This window comes from Sceloporus undulatus, chromosome 5 (genome assembly GCF_019175285.1).
Source record: "Sceloporus undulatus isolate JIND9_A2432 ecotype Alabama chromosome 5, SceUnd_v1.1, whole genome shotgun sequence".
Classification (NCBI taxonomy): Eukaryota; Metazoa; Chordata; class Lepidosauria; order Squamata; family Phrynosomatidae; genus Sceloporus; species Sceloporus undulatus.
The window spans coordinates 108,224,528-108,249,250 of record NC_056526.1 but is presented as its reverse complement, the minus strand read 5'-3'; the positions used below and the strand labels follow the sequence as shown (position 1 = coordinate 108,249,250).

General features: G+C 39.7%; 1 protein-coding gene across 1 annotated transcript in view; it reads left to right on the top strand.

The window, feature by feature from the left end:
* SEMA3A (semaphorin 3A) overlaps nucleotides 1-24,723 on the top strand; it is a 228,779-nt gene that overhangs the window by 73,459 nt on the left and 130,597 nt on the right. Inside the window, exon 3 of the mRNA XM_042469819.1 lies at nucleotides 19,756-19,913. Coding sequence (XP_042325753.1) covers nucleotides 19,756-19,913 — 158 coding nt within the window. The remainder of the gene's footprint in view (nucleotides 1-19,755; nucleotides 19,914-24,723) is intronic.

The following is a 24,723-nucleotide window of genomic DNA, read 5'->3' as shown; positions in this document are numbered from 1 at the left end:
ATCCAAACAGCTGTAAATTAAGATGATTGATTAGACATCAATTCCCAGTGCATTCTTGTAGACGTGATTATAACACTGACCATTTCTGATATTAAGTAATGTCTTTGTACTTTCTTTTAATAAGCTTTGGTTCATTGGTTTTTAAAAACTATTTTCCATTTTCATAAAGGGAAGAGAATTTTCCAAAGGTTACTTTTCCACCAATGGGAGTTTTAAATTTGAACTCTGTCTGGAAAATCCAAAAGGTAATTATCCCAGCAGGTGGAAACCTTTGGCTGAATTTCTAGGGAAACTTCAAAAACATTATCCTTTCATTTTTTTTTTCTGTTGTGCGGTGGAAACATAGATTAAACTAAACAGCCATTAAAAATCAAAAGACTGACATACAATTCCCTTGATAAATCTGTAATCAAAATCCATCAAGCCAAAACATTTTCCAAGACAGTAAAGTGGTCAACTGAGAAGTTTGACTACCATTTTATGGCACCATCAAATAAAGTGGCCAGTCAGTGGGGAACCAGCCAGTGGGGAACCACTTAAAAATGGTGCTGTGTGCTTTGTAGAAGCACTGAACCAAAATGCCCAGCTAAGGCACAGTTCTCACCCTTTCAGGATTGTCTGGAAAAGGAAGAATCTATGTCTCCCTTGTGGGTAAATCTGAAAATGTTGCCTTGGAAGTGTAGAAAAAGTATTTGGTTAATTTATGTGTCGTGTTTAGCACTTCTACATAACATGTGAAGCTGCTCAAGGACTAAAAACAATTATTTCCTTTCAACTTACTTAAGCAAACCAGTCTCTCTTGATAGTACAGTAGTTAGAAAGAAGAGGTATTTCACACAACGTGACAATGACAGCTAGGGATATTTAAGAAACTGTCTCTGTTTGGGTTTGTTTGGATTTTTAAAAATGGATTCATCTAATTTACCTGTTCATGCAAGATATGAACAGGGCTCTTGGAGATCCCTCATTTGTAGGGACAAGCAGTGGCATCACTAGTGTTGGCATTATCCAGTGAGATAACTCATGGTGTCATGCCCTCATTGACCTCCTCTCATACCATACCACTCCATACAGAATCATAGAAACATAGAGTTTTAAGAGACCACAAGGGCCATCCAGTCCAACCCCCTGCTATGCAGGAATCCTCAGTAATATTTCTTGTACAGATGTTACTCATAAATTGTAATTCCCATATATCACTGAATGTAATGGTAATAGTTGTGACATAAAACAACTAGTAAAATGAAAATTATACTTTTAAGGATAGGTTCAAAAGGGCAGTAAATGACAGGTAATAAAATGTCAACTCCATTAGCAACAGAAATGTATCTTCCCTTGAGATCCAGGGTGTCCCTGTCTTTGTGTGGAGTGCACTGCTCCTTTCTTAGCCAGAGAACATTTCTCAAGAAGTCCCTGTACTATTATATCTGGACAAAAAACAGGTGATGGCTACACAAAACATTTACAATTGCATCTGGGGAAAAAATAGGAGATGGATACGCCAACCTTGCCAATTGAAGTACAAATGAAAGTGTTTAATCTATGTCAACAAATTAAAAAAAGACATTTTTCCTAAACTAATTCCCAATGTATGTGTGATGAACAGCTGGTGTGTGTGCATATCCCTCAATGTGAATACAGGGCTGCTTCAAACTTCCTTAGGTTGGGAGAGGTTTGGGTTTAACGTAACTTTAACTAATCAAGATTGCAGTCTAAGGTGGTGTCTGAATGGGTCAGAATACCCTAGGAGCAGCCCAGAGTATTCTGGCCCTAAAGCTTCCCTGATGTGCCCTCTCCCATGTTATCTAGCACTCCAGAGCAACAGTGGGTAGCGGTTCACATGTGCATCCCACCACTGCTGTGAGCCACTCTTCCTGAGGCCAAAGATGAAGTACCCAGTCTCACTCAAATAGCTAGGCATTTTTTCTCAATCAAATAGCTAGGCACTTTTTCACCATCCACTGGGATAGTGGCAGTGGTGGGCAGTCTAGTGGGATGTGTTGTAACACCCACTCACAGTCTATGCAGAGGGCTGTGGGCCTTCTGGGATGATCTGGAGCCAAAGATGACTTTTTAAAAAATTCAGCTTAAGGGGGTATACCATGGGCTCAGTGCTGAACTTGCTGGATATCATCATGACAGTTTGAATCAGAACCAGGTATTGGATCCTGCATAATCAGAACTACCTGCCATGAGGACTCGGAGAGCATGTAATATTTGGCCCATGTGAACATGGCCTAAGACTAGGCTGGTAACAGTTCAGCATGTACTTCTGAACAAATAGGTTGAAACTTACAGTCTTTTATTCAGTGGTTTTAGAGGTATGGCAGCCTTGCTATTGCCTAAAGGCCAAATAATATGATTATCATATCAATGTTATATAGTGGGAACGGAATGGAAATTCATAATTATTTGTTCAAAAATTGGGAACCCTGTCAGGAAGAATAACAGATAAGCAAGAATTTTGCACAATTTTGTCTTGATACATGAATGTCCTGAAATCATAGAGCTGGAGGAGACCACAAGGGTCATCCAATCTAATCCCCTGCCATGCAGGAACACATGTGAAGGAATTATTTTGTAGAGAAAAACATGTTTTCTGGTGCAGGAGACAGTAGGCTGGAGCAGATGGGCAGGAAAACGTGGCTTTATTTTGATTTTTCACAAAGCAGGTTGAAACCCTGCTGCCCACATAGCCCACTCCCAAGATAGGCTGAATGCAAATGCGAATGCCTGACCAAATGAACACAGCCTGGTTGATGTGCAAATGATACACTGGCAAAATTATATTGGGCAATTTCTTTTGTTGCCTCCCCACCATACATGCTCACTGTTGCACAAACACACCACTGGCAACCCCCAGCTACCTCCCACTGCCTATTTAGATGACATGCCATTGGACAGCTGCACCTTTGATTGGTCACACAGTTGCACCTGTGATGCTCTGTCTGTACAGGTCATCTGTGCATTGGTGTGCAAGTGATACATTGGCAAAGCACAATCATGGAGCCACTCCCACATATCCCCTTCACCCTCCTTCACCCTATGCCTCCCTGTTGAACTATATGGTTTGTGTATATTATAATTACATCCATTGGAGTTGTCACACTTTTGCTTTGCCACAGCCCCACACTTATGTCAGGGCATTTATATGCAGATGTGAAGATGCCCATCTTTGTGCTGAGCTGAACTATCCTAGGTTGTTGTTGTTGTTGTTGTTGTTATATTTATTTGTATCGCACTCTTTTCCCAGAACTGGGACTCAAGAATTCTGTTTGCTCCAGATTTTAGCCCAGGAGTATGTCTTCAGTTGAGTTTCTGCCCGCTCTAGAGGCATGGATTATCTAAATGCCCCACCTTCAAAACATCCATCTGTTCCACCCCAGATATTTCTTTGCAGGAAACAGGTTTTGGATACAAAACCCCCACATGTGATTCATCACAAAATAATTATTTTGCCAAACTTCAGAATGTTCAAATACAGAGGGAATAGTATGGAAGAAAATTAATCTACTGCAGTAGGAAAAAACCTGACATAATTATTCATCCTTACATGTTAAATAGTTAAGGAGAATTATTTGTGGACTTTACCACTTTTAACTGCATAAACAGAGAGGAATAATGTCAGTTATTAAAAAAAAATTCCAGGATGCAAAAAGGTGAAAATGCTATCATAACAAGAAGAAGGCTAAGCTAGAACATGTTGGTTCTTTTTGGGGAGAGATGTATGTGGCTTTTATTTTAAAGAAAAAGAAAGAAAAGAAACCATACATTGACTGCTCTTCCTTTTCATAATCTGAAGAGGTGCAATCAAGGAATAGAAACATCACATAAATTTGCTCCTCATATGTTTTGGCTTTCACTGTGTGTAAAAGAATATGGGGCAATTTGTTCCCCTCAGGTTGCAACCAGCATTTGATGTGCATATAGTCTGATGATTGTTTCTGTGTGTAGGTGGCCTGCTGAATCTATCCTGTTATGTTTTAATTCATTGGTCTTTTAATCAAGATTTTGTTTTTAATCTGAATTTTATTATTGTCAGCTGTGTTGGCGAAACATTTTGGTTAAAATACAGGGGGGAAATTATTTGGGAAAAAGAAATAATAAATGTTGATCATTTACAGACTCAAAAAAGAAAGGAAAATATTCCAGCTTGAACTTCTTTAAGAGCCATAATGTGCATGATGCAGGAAGTTTGTGGTTAAACCGTATGTAGAAGATAGTCTCCCTAAGCCCACAGGCTTAACTGTCCATGATCTCTGGTTTGAATTTTGCACCCTGTCGCATCATTGATTTTTTGTGGTATCTTGGTGTGCCAAATTTTTCTTAACAAAGAATCAAGTTGGGGCTCAGTGCTTGAAGCTTGGCATCTTATTCTGTTCAAGGGAGGTCTGTGATTGTGGAAAAAAGCCCCAGAACAATACAGTTCTTTTGTGAACTGCAAGTCAAGTGTATTAACAGAGCAGAGCAGACCGCTTTGCAAAGGGCTCCTCTAGACTCTGCTGTGCTTTCAGTCTTTCCAGCCCTGACATTCATCCAAATTCTCTCTTGCTATAACCAAGAATATACAGACGCCACTGGATGACCTGGAAGATGTAAATCTCAGCTGGCCTTCAATATAATTAAAAGGGACACTTTCTCAAAGTGCTGGATATGTGATCAGAGAGCAGAGTGGGTATTGTTGAACCAGACTGTAACCTAGGAAATGGCGCTGATAGCAAGGTCTTGAAAGGGGAAGTATGAAGTCACAGCCATATACTCTGGGGAGAGAACCTGGATGTGAGCCATCTAAACCAGCTGGTTTACTGAGGACAGTGATTTACCTACATGTAAGATGAGTGGTGGCCGCTGTCACTGGATGGACTTGGGAAATGACTCTTACAGAGTGTTGAGCATGTGTATTTCATCCAGGTCCTCTCTCTCTCATATATATATATATATATATATATATATATATATATATATATATATTAGAAACAAATCACCATGGGGGGGGAGAGAATTCTGCTCTGAGTGTATGATTGAGATTCCAGAAAGATGTATATTACTCATATTAGCTAAATGATAATAAAAAGTCATTGCCACAGTCCCCAAATACATTTTAATGTACTCATTTTTTTAAAAAAAAATCACTCTCATTAAATGTAAAACTTAATTTGGCTTTAGGGTTACAGTAGCTCTTTTTCCTTGTTGTAACTTGCTAGTAAGTTTATATATTAAGAGTTGTAACAATCCTCTGAGTCACATTAATGATCAATTAATGTTTGTGGTGGCATCATCAAAGCATTTGGTGCATTCAAATATAAGCAGAATGGCTTTTAGTTGCCTCAGAAAGGCTATAAAAAGGCATGGTATTAATTGCTCTTTGGAATAAGAGGTGCAATAGAGAGGTGGCAGAGTTGGGAAAAGTAGAATATCTGATGGTTGGTACTAAAAGTGCGTGCCATGGCAAAGGGAATGGTTATTATTTGGATGAGTTTTCTGCTGTTTTCTGCTGTTGCTGCTTATTTGAAAATATTGTTACAATAGTTGCTTTACTATTTCACAACATCAACAACAACAAACAAAAACTAATCAACACATGGGCTTATAGAAACAGTAAAGCAAACCCCTGAAGAAGAAGTAGAGCCCTTTCCCCAGCTGCCTCTTTTGAGCCCTATGACTTTTCCTTTTCTCTTAGAGTGAGGATCAAGAAAGGAAGGAATATTAATTAATAATTGGGGGGGGAGTTAAAATGTGTTTGTCAGTTGTCAAGAAACCCTGATGAAGAGAATCCTGGACTTATGAATAACTGATGGACTTATTCTGCACAAAATTTGCAAATTGTTTTGCATGGAAAAGCATTTTTCTGCTCAGGGAACAGACTGTTTTTGTGCAGAAATATTTTCTTTACAGAAAATGCTGTTTCCAACACAAAAAGTGCAATTTTTTATACAGAAAAAGTCCTCAACTCTGAGTAGTCTTTTGAAATTAGAATCACAGAATCATAGAGTTGGAAGAGACTGAAAGGGCCATCCAGCCCAACCCCCTGCCATGCAGGAAATCTAAATCAAAGCATCCCCGACAGATGGCCCTCCAGCCTCTGTTTAAAACCTCTAAGGAAGGAGACTCCACTACATTCTGAGGGAGTTTGTTCCACTGTTGAACAGCCCTTACTGTCAGGAAGTTCCCACTAATGTTGAGGTGGAATCTCTTCTCTTGTAGCTTGCATCCATTGTTCTGGGTCCTGTTCTCTGGAGCAGCAGAAAACAAGCTTGCTCTCTCCTCAACATGACATCCCTTCAAGTATTTAAACAGGGCTATCATATCACCCCTTAACCTTCTCTTCTCCAGGCTAAACATCCCCAGCTCCCTAAGTCATTCCTCACAGGACATGGTTTCTAGACCCTTCACCATTTTGGTCGCCCTCCTTTAGACACGCTCCAGTTTCTCAATGTCCTTTTTGAATTGTGGTGCCCACAACTGAACACAGTATTCCAGGTGGTGCCTGACCAAAGCAGAATACAGTGGCACTATTACTTCCCTTGATCTAGACACTATACTTTTATTGATGAAGCCTAAAATCGCATTGGCCTTGTTAGCTGCCGCATCGCACTGTTGACTCATGTTCAGTTTGTGGTCTACTTGGACTCCCAGATCCCTTTCACACGTCGTTTCATTAAGCCTCATCCTATATCTGTTCATTTCATTTTTCCGCCCTAAGTGTAGTACCTTACATTTCTCCATGTTGAAATTCATTTTGTTAGCTTTCTAATCTATTAAGGTCATTCTGAATTTTGATCCTGTCCTCAGGAGTATTTGCTACTCCTCCTAATTTGGTGTCATCTGCAAATTTGATAAGTATACCCCAATTTTGTCCTCCAAGTCATTGATAAAGATGTTGAATAGCACTGGGCCCAGAACGGACCCCTGTGGGACCCCACTGGTCACTTCTCTCCTGGATGAAAAGGAGCCATTGTTGAGCAACCTTTGGTTTTGGCCAGTCAACCAATTACAAATCCATGTAACAGTTACGTTGTCTAGCCCACATTTCACTAGCTTGTTTGCAAGAATATCATGGGAAACCTTGTCAAAGGCCTTACTGAAATCAAGATATACTATATCCACAGCATTCCCTTCATCTAGCAAGTTGGTAATGTTATCAAACAAAGAAATAAGATTACTCTGGCATGACTTGTTTCTCTGAAACCCATGTTGACATTTTGTGATTATTGAATTGCCTTCTAGATGTTCACAGACCTGCTCTAGAATCTTTCCTGGTATCGATGTCAGACTAACTGGATGATAATTGTTGGGATCCCCTTTTTTCCCCCCTTTTGAAGATGGGGATAACGTTTGCCCTCCTCCGGTCTGCTGGGACTTCTTCTGTTCTCCAGGAGTTCTCAAAGATTATTGCCAATGGCTCCGATATTACATTTGCCAGTTCTTTTAATACCCTTGGATGCAGTTCGTCTGGTCCTGGAGATTTGTATTTGTTTAGATTAACCAGATATTCCTGTACTATCTCTTTAATTATTATGTGCTGAAATTTGCCTATTCTGTCCTCTGCTCCATTTCCCTCAGGTTGAGCACCCTTTTCCTTTTTTGAGAAGACTGAGGCAAAGAATGTGTTGAGTAGTTCTGCCTTTTCTCTGTCTTCTGTTAGCATTTTGCTATCTTCTCCATGCAGTGGCCCTACCATTTCCTTATTCTTCCTTTTGCTGCAGACATATCCCCAAAAAAGCCCTTTTTGTTGTTCTTAACCTCTCTAGCAAGCCTGAGTTCATTCTGTGCTTTAGCTTTTCTGACTTTACTATTACATGTGCTCGATATTTGTTTAATTCCTCTTTGGTGATTTCCCCATTTTTCCATTTCTTTTACATGTTCTGTTTAAAACTTAGCTCAATTGAAAGTTCCTTAGTCATCCATCCTGGTTTCTTGAGACAGCTCCCATTTTTCTTCCTCATTGGAACTGCTTGAAATTGTGCCTTCAGTATCTCCCCTTTGAGAAACTCCCATCCATCTTGAACTTCCTTCTCTTTTAGTATTCCCGACCATGGGATCACCCCCAGTATTTCTCTAAGTTTACTAAAATCAGCTTTCCTAAAGTCTAGAATGTGTGTCTGACTATGCCTGGCTTCTTTTCAAACTCCAGGAGAACATGATCACTCCCACATAAGGATTCCACCACTTGCACTCCATTAACTAGGTCATCCCTGTTGGTTAGGATCAGATCCAAAATAGCTGATCCCTTTGTTGCCTCTTCCACCTTTTGGACAAAGAAATTGTCTTCGAGGCAAGTGAGGCAAGTTGCAAAATTTTCAATGACTTTCTTGCAGCAGGAATAAAATTGCTACAATTGCTCACTGCTTCCTTTGCAAATGAAATTAGCAAAGAACTGTATCCCTGCTAAAATTAGGGATATGTGTCCTACAATACTTAAATGACATGTTGCCTGAAGGTGTGGGTGGAATACCAGCATTGCCAATATTGAGTAAGGTTGAATGTGGGGTTCTGTACATGGAATGAATGGTCATCATCTTGCCCTTTGCCTCAGATAGCAAAATGTATTGGACCAGCTGCGGTGGGGCGATGTTTAATTAAAAGGAAAATTTGAAATAGGAATATAATCTTATAGAACATGGCCACATAGCCCAAAACCCCCACAAAAAATAAAATTTGAAATAGTTAGCCCCCTTGGTGCCCATGACCAGCGTATGTCATTTGCATGTTGAAAGTTCATGTTGCTCCCAGTGCCAGTGTATATGTAGAGTCAAAAGTACATAGAACTTACTCATGAAAAATCAAGAAATTCTACATGTACAATGATTGTACATGAGATTCCAGTTCTACCCCTGGTTACTTCTGTTCACTGACCCTGCATGGATTTGGGTGGATAGAGACTGAAAGCTGGTGGCTGTGACTATGACACTGGAAAATCAGGGTCTTCAATCACCAAAAGTCTTCCTAAACAAAGAAGGATCATACTAAGGGGATATGCCCTCTACACATGGTGGTTGATGACAATATTGGCAGGGAGAATGGCACTGTTGTGCTTGCTTCCACTTCTCATCCTCATCTGTAGAGACTACATGTTTTTGTATTGCCTGCAGAGAGCAAATAGAACATGAGAGATGAGGATGGAAGATTCTTCTCATCTGTGCACCCTGCTTGATGTTAAAACTAGCCTGTAGTCCTGCTCTATACACATGAATAGAGCAGGCATGTGAATAAACAAACATGACTGGTGCCATCATGTCTGCTTAGATCATCTGTGAAATATTTGTAAAAATACATTAATGTGGTAATCCTTGGGACCTTTACACTTGTATAATACACAGTGTGTCATATTAAGAAGACAGCACAGCATAAATAAAAATATTCTGGTTCACTTCAAGTCCACTTGAGCTTGGGTTGTTTAAATAGATTTTCAGGCAGGTGCAACTTTTTTCTTTCTTGAAACAGTGACACTGTTCAAACCAACAAGAATATGCAGTGACTTGACAATATTTCCAAATATCTGTCTATTCCTATATCTGAACTGTTCAAAGCAATGTACCACCCGGTTAAATTCTTCTTCCTCACTCTCTAGTTGTCACTTTAGCTCAACAAATTATGGAAAAGAAAGCAAGAAAGAGCATTTCATTTGGCCTATGGCAAACTCTATGCTGGAGTTTGCCATACACTGGAGCAAGTATATGGAGGAAAAGAATAAGAATACTTTAGTTCTCTCACTCCAAGTACTGCAATGCCTATACAGTACATCCCATTTCTTGTTTTGCTACATCTAGGTTCCTCAGATTCATGCTTCTCATAATATGTGTTGTGCAGTTTTGGATTTTCCTCCACCTTTGAGCACATCAACAGCTAAACATTCTTTTGGCTTAAGTCCAGTCACGGCAGTAGCCAAAGTGCTACTCATAGTTGTCCTCTACTGTACCCAAGTAGCTCATTGAGTGTTATCTGATCAGGGAATATCTATTTCTTATTTCAATTTAGATTGTCTTGTCATAAGCTTTTTGTTGTAAAATACTTTCAGAAGGCGTTTTTCGTGCAGCCTCTTGTGCAGTACTAACAAGAGTTAGATATGGTGCCACTTCTGCCATCTCTGAAATATCTTCCACCAATGTCTCGCCCACTACTGCTGCTACCTGGTAGCTGTTTGGTACATTTGGAAGATTATCACAGGGGGATAAGAAATGGGAGAAAAGAGCTATGATCTCGTCATGTCTGCATGACCACAGAAAGATTTTCACACAATGTCGTGCACATACCATACATTATTATTATTATTATTATTATTATTATTATTATTATTATTATATTTTCCCACCTCTCCCAGATGGATAGAGGCCAGATTACAGTCTGCTAAAACACATACATCAATAATAAAATACAAAAAATCAATAAAATACAGTTAATCTTAAAAGCTAACTCATCGTCAAGTGGTAATGCAGTAAATTCATAAAATGGTCTGAAGGTGTCTCTTACATAAGGTCAGGAGGGTAAGCTCACCGGAAGAGATCTGTCTTAAGTTCCTTCTTAAATGCCTCCAAGGAGGTAACAAGACAGATCTCTTCCGGAAGACCTTTCCACAATTTTGGAGCAGCTGCTGTGAAGGCTCTCTGGGAAGTTGATATGAGCCTAGTTGATTGATCTTCTAACACATTCTTCCCAGTTATTCTGAGAGTGTGGGGTGGATTGTGTAGGGAGAGGCATTCCCACAAGTAGCTCGGGCCCAAGCCATGCAGTGCTTTAAAGGTAATAACCAACACCTTGCATTAGAAGCTAATCGGCAGCCAGTGAAGAGATTTTAGGATAGGTTTTATATGGTCAAACCTGGACGAACCGGTGACGAATCTGGCTGCTGCATTTTGAACCGGTTGAAGCTTCTGAACTTGGTACAAGGGTAGCCCCATGTAGAGCACATTGCAGAAATCAAGATGAAAGATTATCAGTGCATGTACCACTGCATCCAGGGGCACAGTTGGCATATCAACCAAAGTTGGTACCAAGCACTCCTGGCCGTCGCATCCACTTGAGATGACAATGGTAGCGACAAGTCCAGGAGTACTCCCAAATTGCAAACTTGTCCATAAATCGAAGTATTGTGTAAGTGCAATTTCTCATTAATAACAAAAATGTGTTAATGGCTTGCCAATAGCACTTCATTAGCAGTATCATGAATGTGTAAAAAGCAATCACATTTCAATAGTGCCATTGAGAATCCATCATTATACCATCTGAAAATAAATTGAACCCCCCAGTCCCCCAGTGTGCCATTTAGCAGAATAACTTCCTGTGTCACACTTGTGAGTCACAGAAGAGTTTCTTAATGGCAAGAGATTACCTGTTTTTTTCTTGCCAATCATAACCCCTTCTTTCAACGTGCAGAATGTAAAAGTGTTATTTTACTTTTCATTAATGCCCTGTTATTGTGACACTGTGTGAAAATAAGTGTTGTAATTTTGGCACTGTATAATTCTTGCTAAATAATGTTAGAATGCTATTAAAGTGTAAATAGCCCTCAAGTGATAATCTCCTTAGTCTGACTCCTCGTCAAAAGCCTGTCTGACACTACTGCCATCAGCATAGATTCCTGCCTTACAGGAGTGCACAATCCCACTTAACATGGAAAGGTAGTGCCATTGGTGGGACAAATTTCATACACTGTGCCAGTTGCATTCTAAACATCTGCTGCTTTGATCTGTGCAATAGCTGGTGTCTTGGAAGGATTTTCAAAGCATTGGATGGATTGTTTTTTATATCTTCTTGATCAAACAGCCAACACTTCTATACTGGCTGTATTTGTGTGTGTGTGTGTGTGTGTGTGTGTGTGTGTGTATGCTTTGCTTCATAAAGAAAGAAGACACTTGTTTTGCACAGAAACATTTCTGTACAAATTATAGAAACCTTGATTTTAAAAAAGCAAAGTTGCTTTAGTCTTGTTCTTTCACTGGAGGTGAGAACTCTCACAAGGCTGGAATCATGCATGCCTCTCCTGAGGAAGATGAGAAATTTTGAAAATAAATTCATGTTCCTAATGTGTGCTTCCTTGAGCTTCTTGGTGGAAAAACAGAATATAAATACAGTAAATACAATGAGCAAGTTTTAAACATACGAAGGTCAGCTCACATTATTGAAGGTGAGTAGCAAAATGCCTTCATTCAAATGACAAAAGATGTGAAGAGTAGATGAATGTTCCGAAGAATCTAAATTTCATGTGTTGTGGAAGAATTTCTGGCAAGCCTTGCTAGTTGTTTACTGTATTTTTATCAGTTAGATTTTTATAGGCAGACTAGGATTATAGCAACTCTAACGTTTATTTTTTGACTTTATACTTCACATGTTTCAATAATATATTTTTTTCTATTAGAGCTTTGTTATTTTTGTGACAACCATGAAGCATACTACATTCCAGTGCTCATTATTCCTTTGCTCACGATTAATCCAAAAAAGTCAGTACTAAACAGATACTAGTGGTAAATTGTTCGTTACTTGTGGCTGCTGGTTTTAAAAGTGAACAATTTATATATAATCTTGGGTATGAATGCCTCCTCCTCCTCCTCCCCCTCTTCAAAGCCCAGCCCTATTAGTCTGGAAAATCAGTATGCAAAGGGATCTTTTAAAACCTTTGATTTTAACTTTTTAATCTGAAAGATTCCTTTATGGTGGTGACTGCCTCCTTCTACTCCTCTTTTCAGTAATTATATGACAGGCAGTTGTGATGATAAAGTAGGATGAAAGCAAGGATTGCACAGTATGGATTGCACAGCTGCAAAGGGCCTATCCCCCACTGTATTTATTAGATGAGTGATGAGATGATTGTCCAGATGAATTTTACATCTTCAGAGTGTAGTGCAGAGCACAGAGAGCATAACTCCCACCTAAATTATTAGCTTCAGGATTTGTCCAGAGGTTACATGTTTTAAACCTTCTCAAAAATCAGATCTTAGGATGGGGGTCTAAAATCTGTTTTCTGTTTGGCTCTTTCTCCAGTCACTCTTCCTTCATATCACATTCCAGTGTGAAACATCAGTGGCAGCTGCTGGGCCATATTGTACCCTGCAGCTGGCCATTTTTGTCTCAGGCATCAACCCTGATTTTACCCAGAGGTACCAGGCTTTATCCAGTGCATCTCCACATATGAGTATCACCAAGGCAGACTTAGATGCAAGTCTTTATTGAGAAAAGACAATCCCTGTTGGTTGGTATCTATCTCTAGTATGCTTGTGGGCTGGGAAGTGAAATGTTGTTGCACACATACCAGAAGTCTTTAGATTTTGGACTCCTTCTCTGAAACTTGAGTTACTATGTTGTGTGTGTGGTTATGTGCCAGGGAGGGATGAAGGAGAGAAAGAGATGTAGCAGGCACCTTTGTAACATTATGTAAACCTGTGTGCACAGACACAAACTGCCAGTGCCCTGCTCTGGCCCCATCTTAATTTCACTCTCCTTCCTCTGTTATATTCATCCTTGGAATAGCAACTCATCACTTATTTGTTAAGTTCTATACATATAGATGATGTAATATGAAGCTTTTCTTTAATAATTATGACCTCATCTATTATGAAATTAAATAGTCCATTAAATTTTTATTAAGATTTATTTTTAGAGTAAGTAATGTTTTATGGATATGCATACAAAAATCTCTCACAAACCATTTCTTTCTTTCTTTCTTTCTTTCTTTCTTTCTTTCTTTCTTTCTTGTTGTAATAGCATGAGTGAAATTTAATTTTCAGTGGTATGCTAGGTTAAAACAACAGCAACAATGAAAGCCAAATTGAACTAGCCTTACCTAGGATGGAGGGAGTACACTCTCCAATAACTTTTTTTTATTTTGGGCTTGTGAAAAATACTGTACTCACCCCGAGGCTGGTGCTGGCAATCTTGACAATGGGCGGCTACTTCCAGGGAGGATCTGTCTTTTTCTACCCTTTACCTGACTTTGCTCTAAACTAAGAAAAGTCAAGGAAGTTGCTGATGTGTCCTGGAAAGCCTGGAGTGATCTTGAGTAGTTTTGCCATGAGTACAGCTGGATCAGGTGTGATTAAGTCCTATCAAGTTGTAGCCACACCAAGAGCCATTCTATCACCCATCCCTGTGCTGAGCCATGCAGGAAAGGGGATGGCCTGTTTTCGGAGGCATCACCGCCTCTTCCTCTCAGGCAGGAGCTCCACGTAAAGCTTGCCGGATGGACTACCACTTCTGATGAGAGAATTGTGGGCCTGGATTTCTTGTTGATCAAATGTCCCAGTGGAAGTTTCTGATTTCAGCAGAAGCAGTGGCACACTGAGAAGGGTTTACACAGAGCTCCTGCCTGTCAGGAAGCAGCAGCAGTAAATATTAAAATGGGGCACAGACAAGCAGTGCCAATGTAGTGTTGACTCAGCTGACCCATGTGCACAATAATGCAGCACTGCACCAGATTCAGCCTGGTGCATGCACTTACCATCATAATGCTTGAGACTAGGCCCTAATTAAGCAGCACTATTAGACAGGCATTTGGCAATTAACTGGTCAATAAGGAAAGTTTTTCTAATGTGGTTACTGATTTATTCTCATTATGCTTTGAAACTAATTTTAAATTAATGCAATTTTAATAGGGTAGCTTACTTAATTGTTTTTAACATTTTATTATAGTGACAGAGTTTAGCTTTTAATTTATGTGAGTCCCATGATAGGATCAAGTCAGGTTATAATTTTTAAAAAGCACACACACAAAACCAGCAACAACATAAAGAGTTAAATATTCGATGTGAAAGTGTAATACACCCTTGCTTCAGTATCCAGTTCAAGACCAGTTGTTTTGGCCAGTGTGCAACCATTGTGGGGAAATCTTTGAAATATCTGTGAGATTCAGGAGTGTCTGGAAATGAATATTGGTTAAAAAATAAAATGGGATGTTACAAATACATAAGAATGTTTTCATCTGTAACGTGTTGGAGGCTATGGAAAGAGTGGTGGAGGGGAAGAGGAGAAAGAATAGTATAAACCTCTTAGTCCCCTGTAAAGCTTCTTTTCTTTGAGTTAAGTAAATGGCCAGAGAAGTGATGATTTCTAATTTACACCTACAGAAGCAAGATCTAATCTTCAGGCAAAATAACAATTTGTTAATCCAGTTCAGCGCCTACAGATAATAAAGAATGCCCAGCTGAAAGACTAGCACTAAAACAAAGGCCTGGAAACTGGAGAAGGGAAAATTGGTGCATTGGTGCATTGGCAAAGCACAATTTAGCTATATCTGTTCCCTGTTTGTGGCACAAAGTGGTATTGTTTCTGTTGTGAATTTTAGACTGTACTGATTTGCGAGTGGGAGAGGCTTTTAACAGATGGTGTTTTGATCTTATACAGTTCTGTGATTATATAAATTATTCTGTCTATGTTTGGCCCCCTCGTGAACATGATGACTGAAGCACATCTTTGGAAACTTTCCCTTTGGAAAACATCAGCTAGTATTAATGCCAGCTTTTCCCATCTTTGTGTCTCCACAGTTTGCATTACCATTATTCCTAGTTACTGATTGTGGTTTCTTGGGATGATGGAAAATGTAGTCCAACATTTGAAAAAGACTAAATATTCACTGTGACTTGTAGAAAGCTACTGAGATTATATAGTAGAATACCTAGAAAATTAACAAAATATTATCTTTGATTAATGGCATTTGCAATACAGTAAAAAAAATGTTACACACACACACATAAACGTCCCATTGTGTTCAAAGGGATTTCTCTCCCTCAAATCCACATAGGATTGTAGATGTAGTGTGCAATGTTATATATGACTACCTAGCAGTGAATCCTATGGAATTCAATGGTATTTACTCCTAATTGTATATTGTAATTGCATAAGTATGAAAATTAAGCATATAAACAAGGTACTGGGCTAAAAGGCAGGTTAATCAACCCAACAAAAACTTTACTTGGCATTTTCTTCTTCTGTAATGTTTTTGAAATAATCATGTTGTCCATGGTATGGTGACCACAGAAAGAGAGAGGTTTAAGAGAAAATGAACAAGTTTGTTGAAAGCATGCAGCAGGGAGGGAAATGATATCTAAACCATTTTTTCAAGAAACAGCCCTTGTCTAATTGCTACAAATGCTAGAGTACAGTTTCCATCACTGTAAGTAAAATAATTGGAGAAAGCATGCAGGAATCAAGAGAATGATGAAGCAAACAGGTGGTTATTGTTTGTCTAAGTCATGCTCACAGCATGTCTCCATCCTTAAAATGAGCATGTCTACAGCTTCACATGTAGAAAATTAGTATTAATTCCACTTGCATTCAATGTTTCTTTTGTAATCCTGAAAGGGCATCTCTGTTTGTCCAAATATATGTCCTTCTCTTAGTATTTCAGCTGTCCCTTGATGCTGTCCCTTAGTACTTCAGAGCTGTAAAAGAGGGTTATATAACAAATGTGCTGAAACTAATTAAATTGGGGAGGAAGACGATTGCATTTGCATTGATTAAACCAATGCCATTGCTGTGCTCTTCAGTTGCCCTTCATGGATGCTAGAACAGTAATTGATTGCACGGTTATGCTATAAAGGAAAAAACGAGTGAAATCTGAAAGAGAGTCAACATACCATTGGGACGTGGAGTAGTGGACAAAATATGGAACTCAGGCTTAGTGTCACTGGTTGGCTTTACTGAGCAATTGTCAATTCCCAGGGCTCTCAGAAGGACCAACCTAATTAGATCATTTGGTATAATAAAATTTGGAACTTAGCTCTAATGGAGAAAGTGACCTATTGCATCAGATAAGAAGAAAAAGACAGGCCCACATTTGAAAGATATTGGTTTCCTTTTGTAGAGAACATGACCAATACAGAGAACAATGTTTCCACTACCTCACATTTGCCCAGACCACTGTCAGGATCTGCTTACTTACAGAGGGATACTTTCTGCTTGACACTGACACAAGGTGAAAGACTTCCTCAGTGAACTATTGTGGTCATCCTAACTGGAGACACATCGTGCCATCCAGATAACTACCCCAATGGAATTGCCTGCAATATACATGTTTTTCTGTCAACTCGTATCCTAAGCCTCTTTGAATATTTTTGTTGTTGATGCTGGTCTAGTGTTCTTGAAACCGAAATACGTTTGGATTTTTTTCTAAAAAAAGATTCATGCTGATAATACAGAGAACCCACACTCTAGAATCAGACTGTTAACTGAATATGTCCACTCGTAACAAACAAGATAATGGCAATGGTTTTATCTGCATGGGCCAAAAGGCCCACTCCCTGCATCCATTCTGGTGGCATTCTGTTTGGGTGGCACACAACCTAAACCTCAGTTCTGATGTGAACAGTCTGGCTGATATCCAGCATCCTGCCCAGTGTGTCCTCCACCATCATCAGTCACTCACTCTGAGGCCAGAACAAGACCCCCACCCATGTGATCATCACTGGGTGCCTCATTCTGGCCTCAAAAGCAAGTGACCTGTGGTAATGCTGGACACACCAGGCAGCTCAGTGGGACACTTATGCAGGCAGATGCCCTGGTGCAGAAACAAAGGGCTGGGTAATGGGTCAGTGTCAACGCAAGGATATTCTGAGCTGTCCTTGGAATATCCTTGTCAGTGCGGACAATGGTTGTTTACTATGTTTTCAAAATATTTTTATACATATAAGGGTGGCAGCTTCTTCTTCTTCTTCTTCTTGAAAAAATCACCCAAATAGAAAAGAATAGAGCCAAGAACATGTCTCAAAATTCAAGGTTGCACCTGGGTTTCTGGAAGCCATGCTGGAAGCTTTTATTGTTAACAGAATAACTTATATGTTTATTGTTCTATGTGCTTCTCTCTTTTGTTTGGATATTTGAATTGTTTTTCACTTAAAGAAGACCCAATTGTCCACCCTGCTTGCTGGGTGTGTGTGTGTGTGTGAAAAATGATGAGTACTGTGGCTAGCAGTGCAGACACTTGCTTTTGTGGTCATCTACAACCACAAAGTAAAATGTGGAGACGATATAATAAAAGTGTGATGACACTAAGAACCCCAACTGAGGAGATATTGCAATGGCTGAGAACCTCCTCAGTGACCCTCCCTAACTCTGGCACCTACCTCGTGGACTGAACAGAGTTAAATATGCAATATGCATAGTCAGTTTTAGCAATATCTGTGCATTTTTGTTCTTCAGTAACGGTATAATATAGAATACCCAATGGCATGATTAGAGGGGTGCCCAGAGGGGAGTGCCACTCAGTGGGGTTGTAGACCCAAAGGGATTGGCACGTCTACTGGGCAAGTGAAAAAGGGTGCTTTACCGTTTGCCCAGCAGCTGTGCTGGACCCTAAACAGGCCTTCTGGAGGCTACATTGTTGTCCCCCTCACAACAATGTAGGGGTGTGTGTGTTGCTTTCAGTGTCCCACCTGGCAGCCACCTTGCAGGACTCTGAAGGCAGGGCAGGGACAGTGGTGGAACCCTCAGTCTGAAGGATTCTTGGAGAGGAGCAGTGATGGAGCCTTCAGTCTCATGTGACTGGTGCCATGCCGGATGCTGAAAGTGGGGCGGCGGCAAACATGGAGCTCTCAATCTGAAGGAATCCCAAAGTGGGGAGTGGTGGCAGAGCCTTCAGAGTTTCATGCAGTATCCACCATGCAGGACTCTGGAGGAGGGATGGGGTGAGGCAGTAGAGCCTTGAGAGTCCTGCCTGGCATCAGCAGCAAAGCAGTTTGGAAGTTGACGTTTCACTGCACTGAGTAAAACCAACTCTAGTGACTCCACTGAGGCCACCAAATAATTCTATATATTTTGTTATCTTGCATACTGCCATTGTGTTTTGTTTTACACAAAGTGTATCTTTTAAGGATACCCCCAACATTTGTTTACATTTATTCCTAAAATTATATTCATACTGACAAATGGTAAATCAAGCTGTTGGATCTTGCAATTTTTAAATTTCTTACCATGACCTTTCTTCCGTTGTTTCCATCCATTTCCCCCTAGGGCTGCTTTAGATAATTCTGATGGAATAATGTCTACTTTGAATAAACCCTTTGATAGAATGACCCCTAACTAGTTTAATTCATGCTTTGGGGAGGAGGGGAGGAGAGGTGCAATCCTCGTTGGGAACATTTCCCCCCGAGGGGAGGTGACAGTTTATAAACGGTGAAAAGAAGTTTACATCATGTCTTTTCCTGACTTTCACATTGGATTTAGCGGTATGGTAAATTCATTGCATGAAGCACACAGATGCTATAAATAAAGGGAGCCACAATGCTAGACCTCAGCATTTTATTTTGTGTGTAAAATTGTCTCATGAATTTATTAATCTATTATGGCTGTGTCAGATCAGGACTAAATTAGCTATGCTTTAGTTCTATTGACATCAGTACAACTTGAATTAGTTATGAATATCATCCTATTAATTTTAGGCAGGTGTAAAACATCACTAATGAATCCGGGTCCAATCCGTCATCATTCCACCATCTTCATAACCATCAGTCATTATCATCTAATAATAATAGTTACTATCTGCTTTTCCAGTGAATAACAGAAGAGAACTTACTATGAACTGTAAACCTTCTGTAAAACAGAAGTAAAAAAAAAAACATAAACTATAAAACAATAGCATAAAAATGAATCAAAACAAAAATCTAAAACAGTAATTTCAATATGGAAACAAGATTTACAGTTCAACATAATATTCTGAGAAAAGGTGCCTAAGTAGCATCAAGCTGTGCATGTTATCTGTTGGTCCATCTAGGACCAAGTTCTTTGTTTATTAAATTATTAACTAGACGTATCTTGTGTTTCTTTCCACAGAAATGTATGAATCCAACAATATAGTCACTTTCCATGGACTTGTCAATAGTTCCAGTTACCACACATTCCTTTTGGATGAGGAGCGGAGTAGACTCTATGTTGGAGCAAAAGATCACATATTTTCTTTCAACCTAGTCAATATCAAGGAATATCAAAAGGTAACTTTAACCACATTTCAAATTCCTTTTAATCTAGGTATTTGGGGTGAGATGGCCTAATCTTTAGGGTTTTTGACTATGACTAGCGGTTGCTGTGAGAGTAAACCTGTATCTTCACTGACCATGTTAGACCATGGTAGGTTTCATTGCATAATGTAATATTTTTTAAAAGGGTTATTCCTATGCTTTATTCCTATGAGGCATGTTACGTTAAGTTTAACCAGAAGAAAATGGGATGTATGTTTGTTTTGCTGTCTGTTTGATAGGAACAAGTTTTCTATCCTGTGAATCTTAAAGTTTGGGCACAAGTTTATCAGCGCAGTCAAAATAAAGCCTACCTCTCTAAATATATGGATTTTTATGGCAGGGGCTTAGCCTTGGTATCTGTTACAAGGCTGAACTCAGGACCACATGAAATTGGATCCAAAGTATGTTAGTGGCTCTTTAGCTCCACTCAATTAAACTAGCTTGTCCCAGTGATTTCAACTTGACTTAAAGTATGAATAATTTCATTTGGATTCATCTCATAAATTATCTTTGAGTAGAGTCAGAGTGCATGTCCTACAATGGTAATTATGAAGAGTCACTCATCAGAGATTAGGAAGAGATTCTACCAATCAGTGGATACCGTTTCCAGATGTACTTGAGTCCTGTTTTAATATCTTATGCTATTTTGTGTGTTTTTTTATAATGGACATTGGATTTCACTTTACTATTTCAGAGTGAATGATCTCCTAGACAAAAAGAGTGAAAGATTGTGCTGGTAAAATGTAGGTTATGAAACTGGCAAACTTTAACCAATCTGATTTAGGATGGTTTTGGTTAGGTTGCTGTTAAACTGACCTCAAAACAAAATCTGGAAGTCCTTTTTGCCTGAAGACTTTATGCTGCAGATATGTATGACCTTGCCTTTTGAAATAACAATGCATAGAGTGCATTGTAAACTATACATCATTATTTGAAAGTAAGTGCTTCTGAGCTTAGTGAGGCTTTTTCCCTAGTAAGATTGGTGTTTTACAGACTGCCCAAAAAGGGAAGCCTCAGCCTCCAAACGGGGAGGGTTCCCAGCGGCGGAAAAAGAAGCCGCAAAAAAGCGGCTTCTTTTTGCGGCACAGTTGCGATGCACAAGTGCGCAAATGGTGCACTCGTGATGTCACAAGTGCAGGGGGACGTGCAGACGCTAAGCGTCTTGCATGTCAAAATGGCGGCACCCATATGTATAGGGTGCCACCATTTTGTACATGCTCGGCACGTACAAAAGGACGCCCTTTCGTAACTCTAGTATGTGCCGAGCACGTACTATTGGCGTGTCTGGAATGCACCACTGTTTACTTATTTGTTTTATATCCTGCTTTTTTCTCACCATGGGATCCAAGGTAGCTTTTGAAAATGGTGAAACAAGAAAAAGCGAAAAACTGGATAATAAAAAATTAAAATGCCTGTTTCAATAGAAAGGTCTTCCCCTTCCAGGAAAACAGAGGGTGGGACACACTAGCCTTTTATAGAAGGGAATTCTATAGTCTGGAAACAGCCATTGAGAAGGCTGTCTCCTGTGTTCTCACTGGACAGGATAGGACGAGTGGTGGAATTGAGAAAAAAAGTCTTCCTCAAGTATCTTAAGGCGCAAACAGCCTCAGGTAGGGAGATGTTGTCTTTCAGATAGTTTGGATCTAAACATAAGGGGGCTTTATAGTATCATAACTAGCACTTTCAATTGCACCCAAATATAAAATTGAGGTAGTAAAGCAGTTTCAAAAGAGATTTGTATGATCCCTGCAACTCACCACAGTCAGCATTCTACCTGCAAGATTTTGGACCCACTGAAAATTCCAAATAGTTTCCAAAAGATGTGTGTCACCTTAGCCAGATCTGACTTCTGTAGGAATATACACAGCTTCTTCACAACCCTGATTGTCCAAATTTATTCCTGGCTGCTGCTGAAATGTGGACATCAAGGTCCAGAACTGCATGTGGGAGCACACCCAAGCTGTGAGTCTGAGATTTCAGAGAGAGAATTACCCCATCCAACCCAGGCTGTATCACAGTTCCTCAGTCTGTTTTTCAGATGACCACTTCAATCAGATGACCATCCTCGGTCATCTGAATTAAGGTTAATTTTGTTTACCCTCATCTGGTAGTTTTAGAATGTAGTTGTATAGTGCAATTTTGTACATATCTGCTGCAAAGTGAGTCCTGCCTTTTTCAACAGGGCTCATTGTCATCTAAGTGTGTATTAGACTGTTAGAATAGTAATTGCAGTCTGTTTCCTTAGACTTAAAATAGCTAATTTTGAATGTCTTTTATATTTTCATAGTTAAACAAAATCAGGATAATCAGAATGGCAGTTTCCATAAAAAGACCTAGAATGCTGATTTTATTCTCTCTTCCATAGTACTATGTACCTTCCTGCAATATGTTCCTGCTATTAATAAATCATAATAGATGGGGCACTAATAGGGAGCTGACAGATTGATAAAAGCTTTTTACTTATGATGGAAGACATGGCTTTCACTTGACAATGCAGACTCAAATTGGAAGTTGATGCACATTTTAGCAGCACACCTTAGTGGATATATTTTCTTTAACTTAAAGATAAATGTCCAGTATTTAATGTATTCTTATAACACTTACCTAAACTAGCATGCAGTGTGTGTGTGTGTGTACATGTATGCATGAAAGAGAGGGAAACCACAGAGCCTGCATTCTGTAAGTGCACTATACCAGGATAATTATCTCCTTCGGGTAACAGAAGGAAAGTTGTACAGGTACAGTGAAAGAAATAAGACACTGGAGAAAAAGTCTGTTCAGAGCAGATAGATTTTGTTTTCCTTCTCTCACCACGACTGTGTGAACCAGAAAAAAGTGTAACACCTGTATCATTACAGAACTCCATAATCTGTACATGAATTACAAAAAAATAATCCCATTTGTTATTGTTGTGTGCCTTCAAGTTGGCATAGTCATAAGGTGTTCTTGGTGAGATTTATTCAAAACATGTCATTGCCTTCCCCTAAGACTGAGAGAGTGTGAATTCTTGAAGGTCAACCAAGAGTTTGCATGGCTGAAGACGGGGATTCAAACCCTGCCTTCTGTAGTTCTGTTAGAACCCTCAAAACAATAAATCATACTATCTCTGGACTGAATACGCAATACTGTTATGAGTTTTGAAGCTACATCTATCTTAGTATAAATCTCTGGTTAATTTAGGGGCTCAACAGACCACCTCAAAAGGGCGGGCTGGAGCCATCTGTTTTAACTCCCATGGGAGCCCGCAGCAGCCAAACCTCATGGGGTCCCTTTGCTCCAAAAAGAACCTGGGGAAAAATGGTTCTTTTTGACGTGCGTGGGTACCGTCATCATTGCACTGTGGCACATCAATGATGCAAGTGCAGTGCCCCAATGTATGGACACAGTGCTACGCTTGCGTCATCACAGCAGTCCCAGTGTTGATGGGAGGCCACCACTATGGTGGTGTCCATACGGAATAGGGTTTGGGAGCATGTGATTGGTGCATGCTCCCAAACCCTAGAATCGGCGCCAGCACATCTCTTCTGGCCCGTCTGTCTTGGGCCTTAGTTTCCTTAAAAGATACCAATAAGCACTTTGGTATTTTACTGTGAGTGAAGAGGGAAAAAGACATTTGTATTCTTCAAGAATTCAGATGAAAGCAAATCTGGGTATTTCCTATTCTCTTCAACAACCACAAAGGAAATTGATTATTTATTTGGATGATCTGTGCGGTTCTTAGTATAATAAAGAAAACATCTGGGATATTTTTATTTTAAAAGAGTGCTCCTAGAGAGGAAGAAAATGTTCTTCTGAGCTGTGTGAATTTATGGATAATTCTCACATGGACTGTGAGCAATTGCCATTTGCATACAGAATAATCTCTGTTCAGTGATTCTTGGTGGCAATTATATTCATGAAGCAGGTTTACAGATGGATCTAAACATAATGCAAGATGCGAGAGAGGATCCTGATTTGGGTTTTCTCGACAAATTATTGGAAAGTGAATTCTGATCTACTTGGAGATTTGGCTTAATTTCAGAATCAGTCTCCACATATACCATAGTGTCATTTACTATGTATAGTCATGTATAAGTCTAGAAATTTTACTTAAAAATTGACCTCAAAAACTTGGGTTGACTTATCCAAGGGGCAAGGTAAGTGCTGCACCTCAACTCTTAATCCATCCCAGGAGAACTTAAAAGAAGCACCAGCATTCTTCTACTCTCTCTGCTGCAGCACTGCTTTTCATTTTTTTGAATTTCCGGCAGGAAAATTGTGCAAGTGGCAACAGATCTAGGTGCTCTCTCTCTCTCAAACAAACACTGAAAGAGTAAAGGATGTCAGTGCTTCTTTTATGTTCTCCTGGGATGGGCTAAACTCTTGCTTTTCACCACCCTATTTGATTCCAGTGATGTTATTCAAGTGATGAGGAATTGGGGTCTGAAGGATTATTCTCTCAAATAATCTGGACCAAAGCCGTGTAGGGCTTGATAGGTCATGACCAGCACTTTGAATTGTGCTCAGAAACAAGCCAGTAGCCAGTAAAGTTTTTCAATACAGGAGTTATACACTCCCTAAAACTGACTTCATTCAGCATTCTAGCCACAGCATTTTGGACTTGCTGAAGTTTCCAAACAGTTTCCAAAGACAGCTCCACATAGAGTGTGTTACAGGGGTCCAAACAGGATGTAACCGAAGCATGTGTCACTGTAGCCAGATCTGCCATCTCAATGAATGGGTGCAGCTGGTGCTCTAGTTTTAATTGTGCAAATGCACTCCTGGCTAGTGCTGAAACCTGGGC